The 27,229-nt window shown below is 40.1% G+C and overlaps 1 protein-coding gene across 1 annotated transcript in view; it reads left to right on the top strand.

The window, feature by feature from the left end:
- Positions 1-5,459: 5,459 nt before the first annotated feature.
- Positions 5,460-27,229, top strand: part of LPAR1 (lysophosphatidic acid receptor 1) — a 49,926-nt gene continuing 28,156 nt past the window's right edge. The window contains exons 1-2 of the mRNA XM_009694982.1: positions 5,460-5,630; positions 17,680-18,427. Of these exons, the coding sequence (XP_009693284.1) occupies positions 5,571-5,630; positions 17,680-18,427 (808 nt within the window). The 5' untranslated portion in view covers positions 5,460-5,570. The remainder of the gene's footprint in view (positions 5,631-17,679; positions 18,428-27,229) is intronic.

Raw genomic sequence — 27,229 nt, forward strand, 5'->3', positions numbered from 1 at the left:
GGAAAGAGTCTCATTAAGTGGAAAAAGACCTATGGCTGTTGTTCAGAAGGACTTTTAAGGCAAAAGTACAACAATGGGGTACACCATCTGTCTGGAAATCTCCTCTTTTCTTTCTTTTCTTCTTCTTTTGCCCAACAGTGAATGATAGCTACTAACTTATCACAGCTCTTTTAATTGCTGAGCAAGTTAATGCAGGGTGCAGGAGGTTATCTTCGTTTGCAGGCAGAACACACCCTGGAACAGAAAGAGAGGGCAGAATTGGGAAGAAATATAGATTGTAAAGATCATAACCACTTAACTTAGTTCAGCTTGTCCTTACGCTTTGACGGGTCATCCAGTAAAGTTTCACATGCCTTATGCATCTTGCTCTGCACATTTATTTGTCATAGTGCACCATGCACCAAGCTCACTTTAAGATTCAGCAGTCTTGGTTCCTGATACAAAACAAGATGTTTGCTGAAACACCATTCCAGACATGCCATGCAAGGAAAGAGGGGGAAGGTCCTGAGGTGATGGGACACAGAGCTGGCATGTGACTTTTCCCCTTGTTTTAACCAGTAGTAAACTGATGAATGCAAAATATTTTTTTTTCTTTTAAAAAGAGTCCTGTGTTTATGCAAGGCTTGCTGAAACTAACTGTTTCGAAGAAGTCAATACTGACATCAGAGTTTGGATCACCTTGCAATTTCAGGGACATGATGAGCTGCTTATCTGCATTTCTGTGGTGTGTTTTGCCCTTTGCCAGTCTGCTGAGACTGTCATTTCACAGTTGTAGGTAACTCTGCTCGCCTACAAAATCATGTTGACACATTCTGGGGTTTTTTAGGATTTTTTATTGATTGTTTTATAGTATATGTCAAGAGAAGTTTCAGTGTTTGAAGAGTCACTATTAAATAACTTTTTCAGAACAGTTTTAAGCTAGTGAATTGCATTTGGGTACATCTATTGTTTGAAGTGACAACATCAGAGGTGGTGAAGGCTTTACCTAAAATAAGGACTCAAAAGACATAATATCTTTCTGTTGGGAAGGAGATCTAGTGCTCTGTAACTTGCAAAAGAAAATCCAAATTTTTGCAATAGTTCTGGCAGTCACTGTAGTAAAGGAAGGAGTAACAGGAAGGCCTCTTCTCTTTTCTTAGCAGAACGAAATTGAAATCTGTTTTTCTGCTTTTCATTTTGATTTTCTTATGTGCTAGGAAATAAATCTGTAGTTGTTCTTTTATTAACGAAGTCATTAGTGGAGAGCAGAAAAACGCCTCCATGTGTCTGTAGCAGGTAACTAAAAATCCATGTTATCACCATCACTTTAGCAAGTGGTAAAATGAAGCAGTAGGCAGGTCAAGTCATTGCTGTTGCTCTTCCCTGGATGGTTTTTATTTGCCTTTTTGCCTTGTAAGGTTGCCATGGTGGAGTCATACCTTTATTTGTGTGTTGGACAAACTAATGCTTACAAGTAGCAGTTGTTTAGTGAAGGAGGCTGCCGGAGGTGAATGATGCCAAAAGATTACTTTTGGATGGCAAGACTTGAGTTGCCACATGAAATCTGGAATATCTCCGAAGTGAAGTCTGGAAGTGAGACCCTTATACCCTTATGTGAGATCTTTTTCTTAATTTCTTGCCTGTTTACATGTTGTTCAAATGTCTTGTTTTCCTTGATGGGTTTACAGGTCTTATCCATCTGGGATCAATTAGGACTTAAAACTGTCTTCAGAGAAACCATAAGTTAGGCTTTTATTCACTAGAGGCATGCAGGGAGGGTAGCTTTGTTTAGTTAAGTCACGTTTAACAGTTTCAAGGTCATACCAAATCAGCATCTTCAGAGTCACGTAAACCAGAAATTTGAAGACTGTGAAGTCAAGCTGTGCTTCCAAAAGGTGCTGTGATAGGGGTGCAGGAAGCCAAAGCTGAAGGGTGGCAACAATGCAGGACACCTGAAATTGCCTGACACAGGAGACAGCCACAGATTATGAAAACCCACTTTGCCTTTCAGGCCCAGCACCTTACTCTAGCAGGGGCATCGTACATTTGTGCATCCAGATGAAATATGCAGTGACGCAGAAGTTGTTGGTATTGCTGTATCACTCCTAAATTGAAGATCACGATGTACTGTGCAAGAAACTAAGGAGGAATAAGGGTAATAATTTTTGTCATTGCAAAGGATATTTCTGGAAGCAGTTCATTTGAGACGGTGTTTTTGTAATACATGATTGCATTTCTCCTAACTACTCCAAGTAATGACAAAACTGTATGATTCCTTTTTTCTGTGGTCTCAGACAGCTGATCCAGAAAGCCTGTCAGAGAGCAGTACGTTTTGTTTGGTGAGGCTGCGTTCCTGCGCTGCATGTTAGATACATGCTACTCTGCTGAGCATCAGCTGCTTTTTTTTTTTTCCTCAGTTAACCAGAAACTCAATATGTTACCATAAATTACTTATTAAAAGTTTTAGTTTATGGTGAAACGTCATTTCTTACACATGAGTCACCTTCACAGAGGATAAGAAATTCTATAATCTTATTTTACAAATTTTAGATAGAGATCCAACGTGTTTCCCCAGCTTGTAGTTCTAGAGATGCACTCAGAAGCTTCTATTGAGAAGAGTATGTAGAGCGGTATTTGCCTGTGACACTTGCAGTTCCAGTGTTTGGGAATGATATGTGTGAATCTGCTTCCAAATTTGGGTGTTTTTTCCAATGTTTTGTAGTGCAGCAAGCCATCAAAATCTCATTAGTAAGAAGCCACTCCTGTGCTTTTGTGTTTCATATTCTTTTTAACAGAGATTTTGTTTTCTGTCATAATGCCCTTTTAGTGAAGTTCATTTGAGGATTTGGTTCCCTTTATTTGCAGTTCTTGAAAAACACGGTACTGCACCCTGAACTCACATGGGTATTAAGATGGGAGCCACCTTTGTTTGCTTGAATGGAGTCAGCCTGTTTTTGCACTGCTGTGAAAGCACAGTCCACCCTGTATTTTATTATTGCCAAAGAAGATGAGGCAGGTTGGGAGTGGAGGAAGAGTCCTTTTGTACAGTCCAACCTATTTTCGGCTGGAATGCTTTTAGGAGCCTAACCAGTTGGCAGAAAGTTTTAATCACTGTGTAAGTTGTGCTCAGGAAGTTGAGAAGCAAGGTGCATGCAGAAGAGCTGTCCTTTTCCTAGCCAAATTGAGGGATCAGTGCAATACAAGCAATGAAAATGCAGCTAGGTGCAGAAGGGGAAATGTGAAATGGTCATAGGCTTAGAAACTTTTTACTAATCCTGTTTTCTAATCCTTGGAGGGATGATGAAAAATGACTACAGGTTTATTTCTCCTCTCATCTGTGTTAAAGTGCTCATTGGATTTTACAGAGTGAAGATTTTTCTGACACTTGTGTTCTATCTGGAGTATACCAAGCTAACTAAATGCTGAACAGACTTAAGATTTTTTTTTTCTTAGATTTTTCTCTTCCCCTCTGTGATGCTCCCTAGTAAAAATGATCATTTTCTCTCCCTTTTATATCTGGTAAACAGGATTCTAAGCATACCTCTGGTTTTAGTCTAGAAAGTCTTCCCTAAAGTCTATATCTGTAATTTTTTGGCCCATCTTCATTATTCAAGAGTGGCAGCATTTCAGGATTAAGAGAAGAGAATACATTTTAAAAGAAAATAACAATGAGCTACTGTAAAGTAAGTACACTGCGGCCCTTAAGCATGTTTTGAGAAGAGAAACAAAGGTCTTACGAGATCTTATTTAAGTTACATAAGTGACAGCTCATGAGACAGTAATGAAGTGGGCTGGTTGAGAATCTTGAGGCTGTTGATGGAGTTTTACTGAAAATCACTCTCTTCTGGGTCAAACAGCAAAGCTTCACTAAGTCAGAAAAGCAGTAGTTTCAAGTTGATGCTGTTTCCTTTGTCTGTCATGCACAGTTGAAAAACTAGTGAATTTCAGAAAACAGGCAAAACTCTGTTTTTGAAAATAAAACACGAAAACTGATGGATGTGTAGCTTGGTTCTTTAACTTCCAGTGAAGGCTTCCTTGGAGGAATGCTAAATCTCCCTTTTCTGTCTTTTCCATGAGTATCGTAGTAGAAATTTGGAGCAAGGAGTGGAAAGAATGAAAGGTTACTAGCACGGAATGAGTAGGAAAGAGTAGGGGTCACTGAAAAGCTATATAAAGATGGAAAAAATTATCCTAGAGCTTGGAAGATGGGACAACTACATGTGATGTAAGGCATGCAGGGATGTGTTGAAATGTGAAGCAGGCATTTCAAGATGATACTCTTTAAGAAGGAGGAATAATTTCCACAGTGACATGCAAAGGCTGATTTTAAATGAACAAGACAAAGAAAAAAAAAAAAAAAGATACATAACTGACTCAGAAAAGCATGTGGAGTGCAACCTTTCTACAGCACTTATCTGTGCTTTCTTGGTTTGGTAGGTAACTGTTGCCTTTGAAAAAACGAACCAGTGACCAGGAAAGTTACTAGCATTGTCTGTATGACTACACCATGATCTCAGTTTGAAAAATACCAGTTAGCTTTTGGGTCATTTTTGGTATATTTGTTGGATGCTGAATACACTTAGCATGAGTGGTTTTCCACTGTGACTTACAGAATAGGAAGTGGTCGATACAAAGAGCAATAGGTGTCTCTCCAAAATCCTTTCTGTGGTGGCTAATTTGTAGGTTGTGTTATATATGTCTGGCCTGACTGGAGGAAAAAACTGCAGTAGCCTTAGTCCAGAATTTTTAAATAGAGTGAATTTTTTGACCATTTACAGTTTTTCCTCCTTTTGTTTGGTTTTCTTTGAAGAAAAGCATAGAAACATATGCGGAAGCTGATCTAACCTTGACAGTTATGGAAATAACTTCATTCTGTTGGATCATCTGATCAAACTTTACACACCAGTTCAGTATGTTCACCTACAGCAAATCTGTGCCTATCTGGCAAAAAAAATAAGTATGGTTAAAATAAATCAAGGATAAAGATGTCAAAATGTTTAAGTCATTTAATTAACACAGAACACCGTGTATGTTTACTTTCACATGAACACTGAAATGTAAAACAATAGTTGTTGAGGAAATAAATGTATCCTAAATTTCAGCAAGTAATTCTATGAGTACTCTTCTGTGAGGGGTTTTTTTTTATTTTACTGTGGGAAAAAAACCCAACATTGACATGATTCCAATGCTTTGTAGGTGACCATCTTTCCTTGCAAGGGTGTACATGGTCCATATTTTAGCCTTCTTGCTATATTCAGTTTGTGTGAATTCTAGTTTCTGTGGTTGAGTGAATTGTGTTGCTGTTCTGGACCAAATTCCAATGTGCCCTTTGAAACTTCTGCAAATCTGTTGTGAATGGTCATGTAAGCAAGTGAGGTTGCACAAACTCACAGGTTGGTTTTGCAGCAGCTGGGGGGCTTATGTGTTGACTGTATACCCAGTTCTCTTGTTATTCTCAATAACTGTTTTTCCTTCCTACTAGGAGCAAATGCCAGCATGACTAGGGTCTGAGGAAGTGCTTCTGTGTTCCTACCAAGTGTTTGCGGGTGCAGAGGAAGGGTGCAAGGACAGCAGGGACATTCTGAGCTACAATGGATATCCCCACCGATCTGGTGCCGTCCTCCATGATGTCCCAACCTGAGGTGATTGAGGTGAGTAGACCACGATGAAACTCTGGCAGCTGAACTGACTGGACGTCTTTTCAATTTCCTAATTGAATCCTAGCTTTTTTTCCTGTCTTCTGAATCATTGCGGGAATTTTTCCCAAAATACTGTATTAAAGTCACTCGTCATTTGCTAAGAATGTTGTTATACTTTGACACATGACATAGCTGTGTTATGCTACTATTTGTAGAAGAAAATACATGGCAAAATGCAATCTTTATTGACTCCATGTAGGTGATCCCTACACTATGGTTTAATTTTTACTGTGCCTAGTGAATACAAAGTAGAAGAAGGTCATAACGTGTTTCAGTTGGAATAATACCACAGGAACTTTCAGATTCAGTGTTCTTATCAGAAAAGCTAAAGTTTTAAGCCAAAAGCAGCAATAAAATTAATAATATACTTAAAATAACTAACACACTAATGTTGCTTTCATAAATCAAAGTGTGCGTTTCAGACTTGACATTTGTAAATACCTAAGTGATTTCTTCAGCTCCACGTACTAAATACCAAGTACTTGTGCTTTCTGGTGAAGTAAATGTTATAAACAGAAAATGAGATGATAGTAACAGTCAAGATTTCATCTCAGAAAAGCATTAGAGAGGTTTCTTTGACTTCATAGAGACCCAAGCGTCTGTTACAACTTTAAATTCTTAAGGATGTATATCTTACTGAAGAGGGCACCACAATTAAAGTAAATGTCAGAAAATTGGAGATCTAATGTTTATTTTGCCTTTTTTTTATTGTTTGTTGGAGATTCTTTGGCTTAGGAGACTACACCTCTTAGCAATATGCACTGAGATGTCCAGTAGTTCAGAAATTCCTGGACCCTATGAAGTTACAAAAAACATGTCCACTAATGGGTGGTGATGTGAAATGAGCTAAATCTGAAATCTGCTTTGGAGAAACTCTTTGTGTTTCTCTTCCTCCTGTGTTTCAAATGGAGAACTAGTTTATTTTTAAAGTATTTTTCTTACTTTTCAAGTCTCTGTCCCTGTCAAGGTCAGAGAAGGATTTTGTGTCCATACACAGTACCTGGTAGGAAGTGGATGCTGTATGCTTGTGTGCCAGGCTGCCTGGCTGCTACTGGACTCTTCACCCTTTCTGGAGAAAGGGTCCCCCAGGCCATCTCCTCACATGCTCTGAAAGGCACTTACACCCCTGTCTCCATGGGTTCTCTCTCCAGAACCTCCTTTATGTATGAAAAACTTATGTATCTAAGGAGTGCTGTTCAGGATGAACGCCTTCTTGAAGGGAAAATAAGGTCAACTGTGGTGCAAGAATGAGTAGAAGAAAAGCCATCACTTGTAAAGGACTTGATGATCAGCATAGTCACCATTCTGTTGTACTTTACGGGTGAATAAATGCACGTTCCTGTGTCTGCAGGGAGTTTCTGCTGCATAAATCCTGCCCTGGACTTGCATTGGTAGACCAAAGACTAGAGATAAATGGATTATTCTGGTCATTGACTTGTAATCCAGACAGCTCTCCCTCCATGCTTGGGTTTTAGAGATTGTGCTTCAATGAGATTTGGCTTGGGAGCCAAAAAGAAATGGCAACAGGAAGCAAAGGAAAGACCGGGATCTCACTGTGGGAGATTATGGTAGAACAGTATCATTCTCTCAACCTCATGTGTAAAAATGGACTCAAATTTGATATCCACATGGGCAGATTTACATGCATGCATGAATTCTCAAAGATTTCAGTAACCCTGTGTGGATCTGATGATTGACATAAGTTTTCAATGCTATGTAAAGGAGTAACAGCTCCAAACAATCAGCTGGGAGCCACGTGTATGTTTCTGAGGGTAAGGAAGAGCTATTTAACAGGCAGGAACATTGTGAGACACATAGCTAAAGAGACAAATCATTAGATGGAAGTATTGAAATAAAGCACTTTTCAGACTGCGACTGCATGGGCTTGCCTTTCATGTTTGTGTTGACATACAAATGAATTTTGGATATAGTTTAGAAAACTATATCCATTAAAATACGTTGGGTTTTTTTGTCTGGATGACATTTTACCTTTTAAAATTGGGCAGATGCTACAGTGTGCTGCAGAAGACATTTAGAGACTAATGTTTTAAGAAAGGATTTTTTTTTTTTAAACTTGGAAGTAGCCTTGCATGCCTTCTGCATGAGCTAGAGGGCATCTCAGTTACAAAAAGAAGTGTTTTGCTACTTTACTTTAAACTTTCTTTAGCTTTATTTTTTTTATCTTTTAACTTTAAGCTTTCCTTTGGCATTGCCAGGATAGTTGGTTTTTCTCACATTTGGTCAATTTAGTCTTAGAAGTAAGTATTATCTATTTTGTATAAACATGTATGTATATGTATGTATATGTATACATCTCAGTAATAAAAACTCCTCTGCCTATCATCAGTCCTTTAACTGCACAGGGCAAACAAAATAGAGTCTTGTTTACTGCCGGGAAGAATCTCTGAGATCTCAGCAGGACCTTTTGCAATCCAGAGCCCACCCTGATAGGTTTTTGCTTGGGCTTGAATCCTACAGATGCTTGTGGTGACACCACAATGGGGGAAGCTCCTGCTAATTTATTTGCAAACTGTATCTTTCTCAAGATATCTGTCTTGGTATTTTTTTTGGGGAATGGTATCTGTCTTCTGAGTCAGGTAACAAAAGATCGATATTTTGAAAAAGTTTTTGAATGTCACTTCTTGATACCAGCTATGAAATTGTTACTGTTTTAAAATACTCTTCCTGCTAGTGTGTCAACATAGGACCTGTTTTTGGTGCTCTCTACAACCCTTTACTGAAGCAAGACATGTTCCACAGTCATGTCGCTTGATACCCTTCCTATGCACTGACCTGTCTGAAGCTTTCTGCTCCTATCTTCTTTCCCTTCCAACATCCTGTTACCAGATGTAGAAGTGGTGATTAAGAGCACAGATTTAAGGCATCTTGACCATGTTTAAATGTCAAGGATAAGTAAGGTTTCAGGGTAGTTTAGCTATCCATAGCTGAAATCTAGAATAGAAAATAGTTCTGGGACACCATTCACAATATATCAAAGAAGTCAATGAAATGAAAAATTTCTGGAATATGCTTTCAGTTTTTGGCAATGGGGTTTTATTGTAAGGCAGAATCTAGTGACTTCAGATTAGCTAAGCTGTTCTACTCCTAAAGAGAGAGAAACAAAACATAACAGGACTTCTTGATTTTTAAGCCGGTGGTATTTTGTGGCACATATGATGACTTCATACCTCAGCTATGTATGAGCAAAATTATATCATAGTAAACTGATTAGTCTGATAATGCAGTATGCAGAAAGTTAAATAATTCTTTAAGAAGCATTTAGCATCCCAGAGGGCTTTGCTGTTTGCAAAAAGGAAACATAACAAGTGGTGATCTAAACTGATTAATGTACTCTCTGGAGTGATTAGTATCTTCTCTCTTTCTGAATAGCATGAGATGAATTCTGCAGTAGAAGCTTTGAAGAAGAAATTATTTGAGCTCCAGTCGCTTAACGAACCAGGAACTTCCAACAGTGCTTCAGAAATGCTTAAAATGGAAAAAAAAAAAAAAAAAAAAAGAAAAAAAAAAAATTCATCGTTCTCTCTTTGCTTTTGCCAGCAGTGGATCCTACCAGCCAAATACTAGAAGTAAATGAATACATTTAAATAACTGCCTTGCAGCTGTTCCAAAGAGAAATCCAGAGCAGTTTCCATTGTAGTGGCGTTTCACGGCTGTGTGGTTACCAGAGCCAAAAAACACTTCTCCCACTCTGTGCTGTTAAATACTTCTGTATTTTCCCTTGTTTTTGTTTGAATTAGAGTGGAAGAGATTTAAACTATCGTTGCCACAGAATGGTCATCCTCAGTAGCTTTTTCCTCTTTATAATGACACTTGAGAACAGATTCCTGTGGCGTGGCACAGCTGTTGTCACACCTTTCCTCACAAAGCCCAGCACAATTTGCATTTTGGATTTGGTGCCCAAATTTCTGCAGCCAACAAATGTGCAGATTTTTTTTCTCCTCTTCTAGGCAAGTAAACAAATCAACCTGCTTCCCAAAACAGACCTCTGATGGTGGTAAATAAGGTAAATGAGAGAACAAAAGGAAATGGTGAGACTGGAAGAAACAGTTTGTGCTAAGAGGTATATCCACCCAGTTGCAGACATCATAGGGGAAACTTAAATACTAGTATGCTTTTTTTTAATTCCTATACTAGATGAGATTACTGGGACTTCAAAATACATATCCATTTTGTTCAAAATAGACCAATACTGCCTTATAGGTAGCTGCTTCGCACTGTACGAACAAGTTACTGACAGAGAACTCATTCTTGCCAGATCCCTGAGAGAGAAAGATTTTTCTATATTCTATTTATATATTTCACAAAGCAGTGCATCAAAGCAAAAGAAACCCAAACTGTCTGATCTATATTTCATGAAAAAAAAAAAAAAAATGTATTTGCTGTGGTACACAAGATAGTCTTCTTATTTCCATTTGGAAATCGCAATTCCCAGCCCCAAATGAAATTTGCTTATTAACATAATTTTGAATAAGCATTTTGCTTGTGGGCTAAACTCTCCCAAGTGTTCACTTTGCTCGTTTGCTTGTTGAGGAGTGATGGAAGTTGTGCCCTGGAGATGGAAGTACCCCAAATAGCCCACAGCATTTTTTTTCAGCATAAAAGACCAGTCTTTCAGCTGCTGGAGCCAAGATTTAATTCACAGCTTGGTTCACTGAGCACAAAACTGGGCGCAAAGGATGCATGTTGTAATTCATTGTGCATGGAAATTCACTTGGGGTGTTAGAAGTGTGGATTTTATTTTTTTTCCTTCCCATTTCTTTCACGCTGATAGCTTCTAAAGTGACACAGATAGGGGACTGTGTGCTGCACCTCTCTTCAGAAAGCTCTTCCTGGGGCTGGAGTCTTTGTGGAAGGTCTGTCCTGTGCTGCACTCATCCTGCACAGCAGCCTTCAGGGACTCACAGCAGGTTGGATGTCTGGCTATGATGTTCAGATTGAGGATAAGACAGGTAGGCAACTGGGGAGTGAACTGGGCAAGATAGTGGAGAAACCTAGTCTGCACAGAATTTTTTTGAAGGCATAAGAAGTGGCATATTTCAGTCATTAGATTAGATGATGCAATGTGATTGCCTTCCTGTGTCTCCCACAAAGCCAGGAGATATTGAGTTTACACCTATGTTTGAATGTTTGTGAAGCTCAGCTTGTCATGAAAGCTCTCTTGGAAGAAAATGAAGCTTGAAGAACTTTGGAGAAACCCTTTCTATACTTTGTCTGGGACATATGGGCTCAACTACCCAGTTTGGGCTCAACATGCCTGATTGTATCTCTCCTAGTGACAAAGCCAATTAGCCAATTTTTGCAATATCTCCGCATTGCAGTGGTGGCATTCATTTGAGAGGAGTTTGTAAGGCAGAGATAGGATGGCAGAGAAGAGCTGTGTGGTGTGGGAACAAATCTTTAGTAATAAAAGTGTTTAAGCCATCTTAGTAGTGTAATGGGGGGGAGGGGGTGTGATGATGTAGAACTATGCCCTGATTCAAACAGACTTCATTTCCTCCTCAACTGGAAAACAGTTAACAGAACACGTAGGTAGTACTTACAAGGGATGCAGATCAACTGAAAATGCTGGATCTGTGGAAAAGCAGCAACAATACAGCAGTGTCTGAATTATTGGGTAGGTCGCTGGAGGGATGAGTTCACTGTTTGTCTTTCCTTGGATATTTTTTTTCCAATTATTCCGACTTTTTAATTTCCTAAATCTCCTTTTGCTTGCAGAATTCTGCAGTGAAAGAGACTTCACCTGCATGTGCACATGTGTGCATGTGTGTGCCTGCTTCCTTTCTACAGCAGTAGAAAGTGCAAGAAATTGAAACTACAGAGCTGACAATCTGGGACTCTGTTGGACCAGCTCAGTACACTCCTGACCATCACTGCTCTCCACTAATGCTATTGTGTTTGGTCAGTGAATTGCATGACTACTGATTTATCTACCCTGAAAAGCTGTAGGGCTGAGTCGAGCAATTTCAGACCTGCTAGTTAGCGACCCTGGCATCTTCCAGAAGAAAGGCATTTTTAGAGTTAGCAGGACTTCCTGCTCTCACCCATTCCTTTTTTAGCCCATGGAAGCTATTTTTGGACTTGCTTTTGCAGTAGTTCACAGTGAATAAGCTCTAAGGAAGGTCAACACCCTCCCTGGTTTTATAGTTAACCTGTGGAGGTCATAATCATAGCTTCCAAAAGGATCTGTGTCACTTGTGAATTATACCTTCTTTTTCCAGTGTTGCTGGTTACTGGGTCTCTTTGATACACTGTCTAGATATGTTGGGTTACCCTTTTCAGGTATAAACTGTAGGATATAGAGAACTTCTCAGTTCAGTTTCTAGTAGCTGGGACATTTGTTAGCTCTAAGACTCCGTAGTGATATAGTCTACTTTAAAAACATCCTAAAAATTATTGGCTATGCCTGCTATTGCCACACAATCCATAAGTAAGTTTATGCTTTATCATGTTATAGCAGAGTTAAAAGGGATCCCTCTGCGAAGAGATTAATACCCTCCTGTCTTTTCAGCTACTTGAAAGGAAAAATGAGTCTAGCAAAATGAAGTAGCCTGGTGTGACTGAACCACCACATTTATTATACAAATTTTTCTTTAAGTCCGTTGAATGATTACTTCGGGAAATGCAATTCAGAGAAGGGTATGTGAGGCGCTGTTACATATTGGTGGTAGGGTTTCATACATACTTTCTGCAGATGAAATTATATCTGTACATAAGGCATGGTAGTCATAAGTCTATAATGAAGAAGGATCCTTGTTCTAAGACTTTTTTTTTGACATAAATTTCATGTAAATACCTCCTCAACTTCTACTTTTATCTTTAAAGGAAACACTGTCGTCTTCCCTTTGTTTTTAAACCTCTTTTTTCTTCTGCGTTCTGCAGTTTGAACAATAATTTGTGCTTTTCATTAGGTAATGGAGACCTTTTTTTTTTGCAAATTGGAATTTTTTCTCATCTGTTTTACTTTCATAAAACCCGTGGTTTTGCAGTTGTGGGTTGAGAAAATATTTACATATTGATTCAATTATTCCTATACTTGCTTATGTTTATTTTAAAGATATTCTTAATTGATACCCTTATTTGGGGATTTTGAAGTTGACAATTCCATGAAGTTTTTCAGCTCTAGCCTTCCTGGTATGTTCATAAACTTCAGAGTATTTACCTAAACTGAAAGCATTGCTACTGTTTTTCCATTCACTGCTGCACTAAATGTAAAGCTGTCTATTGCTGTTTTGGAGTCCTAGTCTATCATTCCCAATTCTACATTTCCTCTGAAATGTTTTCTGGATTTCTAGACAGCGCTGAGAATAGTAAATATTATTTTGGGGATACGAGGGTAGCTACTTCAGAATTAAATGTTCATCCTGTATAGAATGAGTCTCCACAGTCTCGCAGACTTTGAGACTGCACGTAAGATGCATGATTTCTACAAAATTGAGGTTTCTGGTTTGTGCTTGGCATTTCATTGTATGCAAAATTGTCATCTTCCTCAGACTTCCTTGTCAAATAAATCACTTTTCATCTCCTCTTTGTGTTATGGATAAAGAAAACAGTAGCATTTCGAGGTTAATTCAGTAAAGGGAAAAAAAGAGAGGAGCAGACTGTGTTTGGAGAGCTTAGGGTTAAAATATTTTTACGAGTTTTCTTGGAAATGGAATCATTTTTGTGGCTTCCAAGTTTTAAAAGCTCTGTAAAAGTCAGACCTTAGTATTCTAAGAATGTTCAGCTGTGTTTCTCTCGGCAACAAATAAATGCACCCATGCAAGCTGCGGAGGGAGGGGTGTCCTCTTTTTTGTGGTGTTTTTTTTTTGTTGTTGTTTGGTTTGGGGTTTGGGTTTTTTTAGGTGGACTGAGGAACTCTGCAAACTCTCGGACTGCAGTGGGGTTTGTAAACTTACCATTTGCCCCTCAGGCACCTTCTGCTACCTAATGCTTCTTTTAGACAGTATCAATCAGCGGTGTTTGAAAACTTGTTGGTGTTTGTTTTCCACCCTCTCCATGCATAGCCCTCACCAGGTGGGCTGTCACTCACCACTGAGCTGGCAGGATCTGGAGATCCCCTCTCACCTTCCCTCTCCAGGCAGCCAGTGCCTTCTCCACTCTGGTTCCTTCCCTGAGAGGGGAAGGGGGTAATGGGCTGCTCACCTAGGGATACCCTATGGGCAAACTGCTCCACGCCTTGGATCCAAATCCTCACCCCACTCTTTAATCTGTGATGGAGAGGTGAGACAGAAGCCAGATGAATCAAGCACAAAACGCTGGAAAGTTGCTTATCTGGGCTCCTCTTCCCAGTCTCCCCACTGCCACCCCAGTGGCATGGCCCCATACCACCAGACAAGAGGAGCTGAGAGGACAAGTATAGCAGATAGTAGCTGGAAAGGCCAGTGCCAAGGTGATGCTTTGGCCACGAGATGACTAGACCTGTAGAGGCAGAATGAGTTTTATTTATTAAGTCATGGTGCCAAATTTCCTGGTCTGTGTGTACGGTGTTGTGGTTATAACTACATCTCATGATATTAAGAGATTTAACTCCATGCATTCGGGATTTTCTTGTTCTTTGGTTTCGGACAACTGTGTCTTGAGTATTAAACAAACCTCACATGGTCACAGGAGGTTTTGCTTTTAGCCTGCTATTAGTCTGTTCTGCTTTATCTGTCGTCTTGGTTTATAATTCAGACATTTTCTTTTTCTACACAGATTTGTCCTAGAGGTTTAGTTAACATGGGCAATTTGCAGCTCAGTTGTTTTAAACTGCTGCTGAGATATACTAAATGGATGAGGTAAATCTCAGGGCACTGCACATCTGGCTTACCCCAGCAATGAAACACACTGAGTGAAACTTCAGGAAATTAAAATATAAACTTCCCTGCCCCTTGTCCTGCAGGGGCAGGAGAGGGGATGGGTCTGCCTGCTTGCATATGCTGTTATGGTAAGTTAACACTTTGGGTGCTGAGAGATACGTTGTATTTCCCTCCTGGTTGAGCCTTTCTAGTCAGATGGCAGCACCCCAGGTAAATGTGATGCCTTGGGATTTGCATGTTCGTGACCTGGGAGGTCGAAATGTTCCTGTGAGGCATACGCTGGCATCCGAGAAAGCTGATCATCTGGAAGTCCCCTCTTTGAACTTTTGTCAGCAAACTGTTCTTTCTGCTCTTCTTTCCCTTGGGACTGAAAAGATTGCTTTTAAAGGAGATCCCAGGTTTTAGATCAGCACTCCCTAAAATCAAAACTTTTCCAAAAGCCCTGATGCAAACAGACCATTTTGTTCCTGAGTCTTCAAAATAAGGGAAGAAGCCAGTAAGCCTCATGCTATTCCTCTGGGATTGCTCAAGTGCTGTCACACTTTTAAATTTAACAAGTCTGACTGTAACATTTTGCATGTTCTTATGTGCATTGCATACATTCAGCCCTGGTTTGGCATTTTGTGAAGACAAATATTTTAACCATATCTTGTTTCAGATAACATTAAACCATAAACCATAACCCATACCATAAACCATAACCATTTTTAACCATATGTTGTTTCAGATTTCATATGAGAAGGCTGGGGAGGATATTATGAATTCAGGGCAAAATTCACATTCTAAGCCCATGTGCAAAACAAAGCCACCAAAAGAAGAAAAAAAAAAAAAGTGATATCTATCACACTTTAACTTTCTGGATTAAAAATACGTGTTCCACTGGGTGTAGCTGGCCTCTCTCCACAGAAGCAATAGTGGAGCAGGAATCATTACATATGGGCAGCAGCCATCTGAAAGAAAAATCTGAATCGACAAATGTATAGACAGAGAGAATTTATTCAGGATCACAAAAGCCCACTAGATCCTGGAGTTCTGACCTCCTCTGTCATACAGACTGTAAGACTGCATCCAGATATTCCTGCAGAGAGCAAAAAAACAGGACATTCATATAATTAATCCAGATGTTGGCAAGCTTTTATAAGGGCCACTAATTCATTCGTATGACTTCCTCTCTCCCTCAAGCGTTCATATACTTGACCTGTTATTACCACACAGTCTTTAACCAAAGAATTAAAGCCAGATGTCTTGTAGCTAGGTCTCTCTTTGTTAAGTATCCTTTATAAATTGCTTTTTCTATGCAACAGAAAGATACCACATGAGAACTTTTTAAAATTCTTGAATAATTAAGGCTGAAAGGTTTCTAACCTAATAGTTGATGTATCCTAGAGGAACAATAAAAGTTTTATAGTTACTGTGCTGAGAAATACTATTTATTCTAGCTTTTTATTATCCTGGATCTGCAAATGGTTCTGATTGATATTTAGGTTGGAGGTAAAATCATGCTAAAAAGGCCTGTTTCTTTAACATAAATCTAAATGTCATGTAATGCATTTGGGATATAAGTGGAAAGTTTTGTATATTGCTTTATTGCAATTAGCTTAATTGTTTTGATAAACAGAGGGAAATGAAAGGCAACAGAAATAGCTTTGGTTAATTCTTAGGAAATCTTTATCAGATACTATTTTCACTCAAGTCCAATTGCTAATGCTGTTTCCCGATTCTGTATATTTTTGGTTTCAACATGAAGGTTAGGTTAGCTGTAGCATTTCCTGCAGAATGGCTGGAGCTGTCCAAAACATAGGGTTTTGTTTGTATGTTTTAACAGAAGAAATTCTCATCTTTTAGTGGTGGTGTTCTGTTATTTGCTTGAGCTTATTACCTGGTTTCTTGCTAAAACTGTTCCTCTCTTTGTAAAAATTCAAGTTCAGTCAGAGTTCCACAGCCATAAAAGCACGGCGTCAGAGCCAGGTCTCCCGGGTCTCTTTAGAAAGAGACTTTCTTTGACATGAGTTTCTTAGTTTGGTTTTTTGTAATTATTATTTTTACATCCTTGTTGTTAAGCCATGGTAAACAAAGAACCAGGATGTTGTTCAGAGGGGTTTCTATTTCTAAGATTTGCCTGTTGGGAATTGCACCTTGAGTAATTGATTATAACTGAGGAAGAGAACTGATTAAGCATTTTCTTTTTCGCCAACAGTTTTATGCAAAACTTCTGCATTCTGGTGGTGTGTGGGACTTATTTGTTGCACCCATAGCTGTGTTCAGCTGAGTACTCTGCAAGGAAAATTACTCATGTACTCCCTGACATAGCCATAACAGTACTTAAGACAAGAAAGAAGGTTTGATACTTTTAATGCTAGTTAAGTCAAATGTTGCTTTTCTGATTTTTTTCCTTACTCCTTATATTTCAAATTGGAATAAGGCAGTTCAGATGAGATATACTTAAAAGCATGGTATATTTCAAAGCCTGTTTAGAAATGTGGCTGATGGAAAAAGAAGAGTGCTCATAGAAATACAGTGGCATGCTTCTTTTATTGTTTATGCATGCACTCCATTTTTTATGGAGAGATATAACCTCTGGTCCTAGCAATTTGGAGTCTTGGAGCATATTGACAATCTTAATTTAGGGTGTTCTTCCCAGTTTTTAAGACAGGACAAGAAGGAATGCCCCTGACTGAGACCTGAATGAGCCAAAACCTGCTAGGAATTGTAATCTACTTTTCCTCCTCTTTGAGGAGTTGCTCTTCTAACACCACTACGGCCAAACAACAGTTTTATACACTGATAACTTAAATAAGGTCTCACGTAACAGAGTTGAGTTAACTTAATTATGAATTGCATGCTCTTCTTTTTAAGTGAATTTTTCAGCAGATCTACTTGTCCAGAAGTTCGTTTGCTACGCAATTTACAACTATGTCAGAAATCATTCTAGCTCACACAGCCGGTAGAAGCATTGCTGGTCATTTCTAATCTGGTTGCCGTTACTAGACTCCTCAGAACAATTGTTTGTGAGTTGTGGAATACCATTTGATCTGAAAAAATAAATTTGTTCTGAAGCATGTTCCCTTCCTGTCCCCCTCCCCATTCTCTGTGCATGTTTTGTCCGTGGAGCCAATCATATGTTTTCAGTTCTGATGTCATTCTTTTTTCTCTCTCTTCCCCCCCAACCCCTCTTCTTTCAGTCCACAGCCATGAGCGAACCACAGTGCTACTACAATGAAACCATTGCCTTCTTTTATAACCGAAGTGGAAAATATCTAGCCACTGAATGGAACACTGTCAGCAAGCTTGTAATGGGACTGGGAATTACTGTCTGCATCTTCATAATGCTAGCCAACCTCTTGGTTATGGTGGCTATTTATGTCAACCGCCGATTCCACTTTCCTATTTATTACTTAATGGCCAACTTAGCTGCTGCAGACTTTTTTGCAGGGCTGGCCTACTTTTACTTAATGTTCAACACAGGACCCAACACTAGAAGATTGACTGTAAGCACCTGGCTTCTCCGTCAGGGTCTCATTGACACTAGCCTGACAGCCTCTGTAGCCAATTTGTTGGCCATTGCTATTGAGCGGCACATTACAGTTTTCCGAATGCAGCTACATACTCGGATGAGCAACCGGCGAGTGGTGGTCGTAATCGTTGTTATCTGGACTATGGCCATCATCATGGGCGCCATACCAAGTGTTGGATGGAACTGTATTTGTGATATTACTCACTGCTCCAACATGGCACCACTCTATAGTGACTCCTACCTGGTCTTCTGGGCTATTTTCAACCTGGTTACTTTTGTGGTCATGGTGGTCCTATATGCTCATATCTTTGGATATGTCCGCCAAAGGACTATGAGAATGTCCAGACACAGTTCTGGACCCCGCAGGAATCGGGACACCATGATGAGCCTCCTGAAGACTGTGGTGATTGTGCTTGGTAAGTGCTTACTTTGCCTGCTCTGTTCTCCCCTCTCTGTTTCTTATTAGGTGATTTCAGCTTCTAGGAGGTCAGCAGCATTTGGAAGACACTAGGAGAGGTGGGGGCAATAAGAACCCCCAGCATTCATTACTGAGTTGGGACTACCAAGCTTATTTATGGAAGTGGGTGTAAAAGGCTAGGTCACTCAGCCCTGTAACATGAAACTGATGAAAATCCAGGACTTCAACATGTGAGGTGGTAGGTTTTTGCCGCAATGCAGGTTTAAAACCTGTTGTAGCAGCATATCCTGTGTAGTGTTTGCCCTTTTGCCTTTGAAGATGCCAAATAGCTGCAACCTTAAAATAGTACAGGGAAGGTTCAATCTTCCACTGAAGTACTGCTTATCTCCCTTTTGCCACACAAAAAAGTGTTGTGTGTATTCGGGCAATACTCCCATGTCTGGAGAACAATGAGGGGCTATAGGCTATTGATGAAAAAATTTTGCATGATAAGCAGGACTTGCATGTACAGTTCACTCAGGTATATACTGTTTGGCACACCTAAATATCTGCCAACTTGCTAATACAGAAAAGTAGAATGTGAGGCACTGGTGTGCTTCAGCATGCTGCTCAGGAGGTGCCTAAGCTTCAGGGCTTGGGAAACAGGGAAACGTGAGGCAAAAATCATGACACGCTTTGGCATCAGAAGGTTCCTGTCTTTTTGTGAATAGCTGTACCTGGGTTTTGTCTGGAGATCTCAGTTTCCTTATGCAAAAAGCATAGGAAACACAGCCTGGATACTGGGTGCCATTCGCAGGTGACGTTCTTTGCAGCTTGTTCTGCTCTTGCTGCATATGATGGTGAGCTGCAGGCAGACATGGATGATGCCAGCTGTCCCCTTGTTCCAACCTGTGCTCCCACACATGAGGTATTCTAGCACAGTACACAGGTCTCTTGGGATCTTAGTACCCTGTTGCATCATGAATTTACCATAGTAGTCCAAAAATGCAACTGTATGCAGTCTGCAAAGCCCCAAATTTAGCGCTGTTTCTTGCTTTGCCATCCTGATTTCCATGACTACGCTGTGACTTGTGCTTTCTAGCAGTTACTGTCTACACAAACGTAGCAGAATAATTGCAGAGATTTGATGTGACTCACTGTGTCAACTCATGTCAGTTTAAGAAGTACGTGTTGCTCTCTGACCTAATGATTAGCTTTGCAACCAGAATATGAACTGTGTAGTTGACTAACCTGTTCAGCCATTAATAAGTCTTATTCCTACATGTCCTGCTCTTCTCTTCAGGGAAAGAAACTCCGAGTTTTGTGAGGGAGGCTGTAGTGATGGGTAACACCTCTCCTGACTGCCTGGTGATTCAGAAATCCATCCCTCCCCACTTCTGTGATCCTCCTTGCAGAAGGCAAAACGAGGTTAAGAACACAGAGAAAATCCGGGTTTTGCAGTCATCTTTTTAGGAAATATATCCTTGTTTTCCCTCCTGAAGGAATCACTGTTCATACAGCAGTGGGGTATTTCCTGTAAGGTGAAAGACTGCCTCAGATTTTAAATAAATAAATAAATAAAGTGGGTGTGAAATAGTAAGTGCTTATACCGGTGCAATGCAGGTTGTAGAAATAAATAGTCACTGGATAAATAGTACCTGGCAGCTAATCCCAAGCATGTACAGGACTAGAGATACGTATGCAGCTGGAAGGCTAGGTAGTCACTGCACCCTCCTGTGTTCTCCTATAAGCAGAGGTCACAGGGAAAATGTACAGGCCAACCAGTGTGGCCACAACAGTAGAGGTGTACAAGCAACGTAACATAGCCCTTTTTTCCCCCTAATAAGTGCCGTATTTTTTCCAGACACCATTCTGGAAACAGTGAAGCAACTCCACAGGTTAAGTAGCATTAGCCAAACTGAAGGTGACTCAAGTTTAGCTGCTGGTGTACTTCAGTAATATCTCTGATTCCTCATTGGAGCTCTTTGGATTAAGATTTTTCAGGACTGCAGGTACCACATGTTGAAGCTTTCTTTAAAATTCGAAATGGACCTTATTTTTTGTTACTGGTGCAGTTAAATTCATTCAGTGTTGTGCACACACTCTGCTTTAACACCTCTTTTAATCTGCATAAACCACTACTTATGGAGGGAGGTAATGTAATACTTTCTTAAATATGTTTGAAGAAAACAAAGGCACTCCCAGGCTGTGACACTCTTCATCCTGTACTTGGATCTCCCACTTCAGTATTATTTTGAATAGGGTTTGGGTTTTGTTTGTTTCGGGTTTTTTGTTTTTTTTTTTTCAAAGCAGTGTGGTTTCTTTAGTTGGAGGTCAGTTGTAGGGCTATAGCGTAAGGAAGCAGCAATACTTTCACCTCCTTACCACCTGTGAGACACAGTTGCAAGGTGAAGATGGCTGGGAAAGAGCTGTGGGTTTCTTGGTTTTTGTTTGTCTGGGTTTCTTTAAATAAACTCAATAAAATTAAATAAATTTTAAAAAATAGCCTGAAAGCAAGAATCGGGCATGGGGGCAACCACAGAGACTTTAGGGAGGTTAAATGTTTGTGCAGCACAGTGTTAAGCAGACTGCTAGATGAACTATGAGAAACAGCCATCAGCTGACAAGTGCTGTCCCACATTACTGAGTCTGCACTTCCAATGGAGGATTGTTTTGTGGTTCTAAAGGAGAAAAGCTAAGCATCACTTCGAAGCGCTGGTTAGGTGGTATCTCAGTTTGGAGTACAGGGTGCGGTCAGTCTGTTGATCAGGCAGGTGTCCTGGTGCTCTGGCACCGCTTGTAGTCTGCTCGCAAGTCTGACTTAAAATTTTCACAAGCAAAAGATTTCATTTCAAGTGTTATACTTCTTGAGTGCCTTCTTGCAAAGGTAGTGAATGCGCAGTGCTGCAAGTTTATCTGCTTCAGCTTTGGGAAAGGCAGAAAAGGTGGGTGTCTTAGGCTGCCTGTAGCAACTTGCTGAACATTTGTCTCATGCAATCTGGCTCTTTCTGCATCAGTGAAGCTCAACAACACAGAGGAAAAGACCCTGTGCCTTTCCTAATGGTGCAGGCCAGGGTAATACTTTGCTGTTTGACGCAGAAACCAACTTTTTGTAGGAGGTGGAGACTGGAAACGAAGTGTTTTAGTTTATTCTTAAGATCCCTCTCCCTCCTCTCCTACCCCACAGCTGAGTGGGGAAGGGAGATGGTGTGCGTCAGCCTACTTATGCAGGAAGAGGCAATTCATTGTGGAGGAATGGGAGGGTGCCTTGGGAGCCAAGGAAAAACAGAGCTGGGAGTCTGAGTAAACCTATGAGCATTGGCAGAGAGGGGCAAACCTCTTGGGATCTTCATTAAAATGATGCTCAGCCATAAGTAACCCGCTTGTGATTTGGGCAGCAATGAGCTGTTGGTTTGACTTTTAAACTTCCATAAACGGGTCTTCCTCAAGCCATCCTGCTGGCTGTACTCCCAGGCAAAGCTTCACTACTGCAAGCAGAAGATCATCTTTTCCCCTGTCCCCATCCACGATATGTTTCGGGGGGCAGGAGGAGGAGGCAATTAACACAAGAGCTTCTTGTTTGTTAGCTGCCTAACACAGCCTACCCTCCTTGTGCCTTCCTGCCTTGCTTCAAGAGGAGAAGAGCTGCACCGAAGGGGTGCAGTCATCCCAGGCAGTGATGCTGTCAGCGCATGTGGGGTGGATGCCAGCCACCTCCGACAAGAGGGTGATTGTGTGGGGAGGGCTACGGCCGCTTGACGCACTGGCTGGAGCGGTCGGGATCTGGCACGCTGCGTCATCCCACAGAGCGGGTGGGATGCTGAATCCTAGGAACAAGTCAAAAGCAAAGAACAGATTTTTTTTTTTTTTTCCTTTTCATGCCCTTTTGTGTTGTTTTTTTTTTTTTTCCTTGAGTAAAATATTTTAAACAGAAGGAAGTGATTTCATAGTTGAGCCCTTTTTTTTTTTTTCTTTTAACAAGGCTTCTTTTGAAATCTTTCAAAAGTAACAAGGAACATAAAGCTCTTTCTCCAGAGCATGCCTTTCCTTTGCACTGGGGCTAAGGCAGGACTGATCTGTGTATCACACATAGCCATAAAATTGGGTCTGGTTTGGCTTGCAGCTCAGTGACACTTTGCCTTTCACCACTGCCATGTGTTATGTTTAAGTGAGCAATCAAGGGAACAGGCAGAAACCTAGCAGATACTACAGCTGAAAGCTGGCATTCTCTCTTGCATCCTCCACATCTTCTTGTCTTACATTTAAGTACAAATCTAAATTGTTTTTTTCTGATGGAGGTCACAGCCAGACTCTGAATGCATTTGGCTGGACCAAACGTAGACTTGATCCAAAAATGCATGACAATATCTGACTACTGTTTTAAGAAGCAATGAAAGCACTGAAAAAAGGTTTCAGAGCTCAGGGCTGGAAAAACTAACTCTTCTCTGGATTTTCATGGCCTGGATTAAGTCATGAAAGGCTAGAGTCTTTTAGGGGTTCTTACATATCCACATTTGGAGATAACTACCAGCTTAGATTGTTACTGTTGGAAAGTTAGCCTGCATATTCTCCTGCCTAAATGCTGATTAAAGACTCATCCTTAATTTTTCAGCTCTTGTTTTTACAATGTGGATAACTCTTCCCTATACCTCCATACACGTCTTTGGGCATTCTTCTCTATTTAGAAGTTAGACTGTGAGATTATGACACTGACGTTTTATAACCAATTTTAAATAACAATAATAGCAATAACCCTTCTTATGTGTATTTTACCAATCCTACTAAGTAGCCTTCTGTGTTGGGTGAGTTCTCAATGGTGTTTGGTCAAAATTAGGCATGCCCGTTGAGCCGAGTACCACAGCTAGCCCCCAGGATGTAGGGCCACTTTGTTTGGAGGAATGTGGTTTATCCTGTAAGATTTGGAAACTAATATGGGCACAGACAAAAAAGCGAAGGTTCTCTTGATATAAACTGCTGTGATTTAAAGGAGTCTGTCTCACTGTGTTTGAAGACCATCCCTTACTATAGCAAAGCAATAAATACAGGGAAAACATCTGGAAGTTCAGCATAAACATCTGGAAGGGTGGGACTGCTCAGCAACAGCTTTTTTCCTGCCCTCTCTTTCTGCTATAGTTGTGGATTGGAGGAGTGACTTATTTTTGTACTTTTGTAGCTTTTCTTTCACAACTAAATACCAAATGGGGATGGAAAGCAGGAAATAACTGTGGTAATGTACATGAGTGTCAACATATGCTGTAGCCAGACAGTTAAAGCAAATAAAGTGCATTATTGATAACTTTAACCCGTCTGGGCAATTGATTGATATGCAGCATTTAATTCCAAGATAAAAAACATGAAGTTCTGTGGAAATACATTTTTTTAAAAGATGTTTTCAATATCTGCGCTGTCTCTTCTGGCATGCAGTTTGCATCTTTTCCTGCTTCCTCCCCTCAGGCAGTAGGAGCACTTGATTTTCAGTAGAAAATAAAAAGACTGTGAAATAGTGCTACAGCCTGAATGATAGCACCTTGTGTTTTGCCAGAGGCATGTCTTTATCCCCATATCATTCATGCGGTGTCAGGTGCTTAACTGAGATGGCTTATCTCCATCAGCCCCTGAATCATAAGGCTTTGACCTACCTAAGCCTTATTAACTGTATTTCACTAGCTATCAAGTAAGTGGTCCTGGGCCAAGATGAAGATGCTCGTGTCTAGACCGAGTTTGGTTATGGCATCACTTGAACTTCGGCAGACCTTCCCTGCCCATGGGAGAAGTTATTCTGATGGGCCAAAGAAAACATCAGCCCTGGTAGCACAATGCAACTGGTAAGAGGATCTTTTGGAGAAGCAGGGGTTTAACTCTAAGCCCTGTAACTGGAAGAAAACAACTTCACCTGTTTACCTCCTTCCTGAGGAGTCCTGCTGGTGTGAAGAGCCAAGCTCTCCAGCAGCATTTTCCCTGAGATGACTGAGAATGAGGATGTTGTCTTAGCTTGGAGATGTCCTGCCACCAGGTAACAGTGGCCCTATTTGGAGAAAAGCAGCATCCAGTTAGGTTTTTCCTTGACATTATTACATTTTACTTAGAGAGCTGGGCCGCACAGTGAAACCAGCCTGGCGTTCAGATGACAGCAGCATATTTCACAGCTTTTTCTTTGGAGATGGGGGGAGTGTGAAGCCATAAATACCGGGTTACCCTGTGGCCAGCACGGGGGACTCATTCAGAGTCACCAACCCTGCCTGACCCCTGTGTCACAGTAATGTCGCTTGTGTATTGATTTAGTCCTTATGGAAAAACAGAGCAATAAACTCTGGAACTGGTGCTGGCAATAGAAGTCTTAGCATCAATGACTTTCTGTGCTAGCACACAGGGTGCAGTTATGTGCAGTCCCAGTGTTTTTTAGGTAAGTATATTTTAAAAGTGCATAAACTGTGAATCTAACCCACAGTCGAGTAAACTGGGACATTGTGACTGATGACTGTAGTCTAAATGGAGTGCTCCTCATGGAGTTTGTAAGATCAGTTATTACCCTTGTATGGAGAGGGAAGGTTTATAGAGCTGCAGTGTGATGGCAATACTTTCAAGCTGTATCATCAAATATTTGCGCAAAGAAGTGAAATCCTTATTAAAATTATTCTATAAGTTTTTTTATAGCATACTTCATCCTACAGGATTTTTGATGGCTTGGATTTCTTTCTCTTTTCTTAGTGGAAGTCCTCAAGACTAGTTGTGATTGCTTCTTGGAGGAACAGAATACACACAGTTTGGGGTCAGGCTGGTTTCCAGGGCTTGCTGTTACTACTTATAATGTGGGGGGTTAGGGTTTTTTGTTGTTTTTTGGGTTTTGGGTTTGTGGGGGTTTTTTTGTATTGACTTAAAACAGTGTACATTCAGCTTGCAAGTAGGTGAAGTGGAATAGAAGTCTTCATATTATTGTTTATATTTGTTAGAATATTTCATTGTGAAATCATTCAGATTTAATAAAAAAAAAATAGAATTTTCATGATATCCATTATCCATAACAAGTAGACTAATATTTTTGTGTTTGTACATGTAAATATCCACATTCTTATTTTCTTGATAAGTATAGTTTGATTACTATATTAGACAGATCTAGCACTCTTTTATAAAAGGAAGACAAATTTTTGCAAAGAACTATAAAAAGTCAGTTACACTTCATCAGCAAAATGGGTTTCTGCTGTCATTTAAAATAATGGAGGCATGAAAACTTGCTAAGGATCTAAGCTGTAATCTGTACATAATTATGCAGTGATTGGAGTGTGTCTTAAATTTAAGACCCTTTGGACTTGCATAGAATGTTTCTTGCTTGTTTTCTTCATGCTGCTAGTAAAAGCAATACTAATTATGCTCTCTGACTAAATCTCTCTGAATCTCACTCATTGATCATTTTTATTGGTATTTATAGTCCTGCAAATGAACTCCCGTTATCTTTTTGAATTTTTTCGAGTAGCCCCAAACGAAATCTCTTCACAGTACTGCTTGGCTGGTGAGGATGTTGGAAGGAAAAAGAATAAGGAAACACAACATCTGGGAATTACACTGTGGTCAGTTTCTTTGCGTGATGGACTTCGTAAGTAGCTTTCTTTTTCAAAACAAGCCTGTGCAAACTTTCCTTGCTGAAGCAGAAGTTATCAGGGCCTTAGATCCAGGTGGTTCTTTCTCTGAACCTGGAGCATGGTTGGGTGTGTTGGGAGACTCGTCCTAAATGTTTTCCTTAATCTCTTGGTTGACTATCCCAATTAAATTTATTGCATCCCCAGCTAAAGCTGATATGTCCTTGGTAACTGTCTTTTCTCTAAACTATTCCAGATATCCCTGTGTAATTCATTGCTTCACCCTGGGGAAACCATTTGGAAGTTTCCCTGTTTTTGTCCCCTTCAGTTAAGAATAAGTATTATTTATTTTCATTGGGGTTCCTTTGAAACTGTGGTTTGAGGAACTTCCATCATTTCCCAAGGCAGGAATGAAGTCTTATTTTATTTTTGAAGGGGGAAAATCCTCTAGTAAATCCATTCTTTTACATACGATGGATATGATGCTTTGTTTAATAAAAGTCTTTCCCCTGGCTTCATTATAATTCATTACTATTTCAGGGAAAAAATAAATTTAAAGGGCAAAGGAAAGCTCTCTGCATTCTTCCAAGAATGGCCAGAGAGGGACAAACCTTGAGTAGTTCTTGGTTTGTACTCATATTCAACTTTTGATTATACTAAATAAATAAATAGAAAACTTTAATTGCTTGATAGATTGTCTCTTGCTTCCAAAAGGCTTCCAAAAATGAATCACAATGGCAAAAGTAGGTATTCTTCTCAACAAGGCCAAAGGAATTGATTTTTATTTTTCTTTATGAATAACAGGAGTTGGAAACCACACCCTTACCGCCAAGCAGTAGAATCCAACCTTTTCTACCAGATCTAGGTGAAATAACAAACTGCTGGCTAAGGAGTGAAATTCACTTAGTGAAAATCTGCACTACACCAAAATGAATTAGTACCATATCTTGCTCTGCTGTCTGACTCCATTTAGCAGTGCTACATCCATGAGTGAGTACTAATCAACCTGGGCTTCTCCAAATTAGTGGAGATGGGGATGTGTTGTAGGACGTTCGCTGTAACACAGAGGTCTTGGCAGACTTTGAGAAACACTGAAGGCTCAGGGTAGGAGTTGTTGCCGAGGAAAAAATTTGAAAATCAGCATGTGCAGGAAGACTTACATGTAAAACATCAGCACATGACCAAGACCTACTGATCTTGGGTTTTTTGAGCCGAATTTTTTGGAACAGAAGATGGGAATCCATCCT

The sequence above is a fragment of the Cariama cristata genome, unplaced genomic scaffold, assembly GCF_000690535.1.
Source record: "Cariama cristata isolate BGI_N322 unplaced genomic scaffold, ASM69053v1 scaffold732, whole genome shotgun sequence".
In the NCBI taxonomy this organism is placed as follows: Eukaryota; Metazoa; Chordata; class Aves; order Cariamiformes; family Cariamidae; genus Cariama; species Cariama cristata.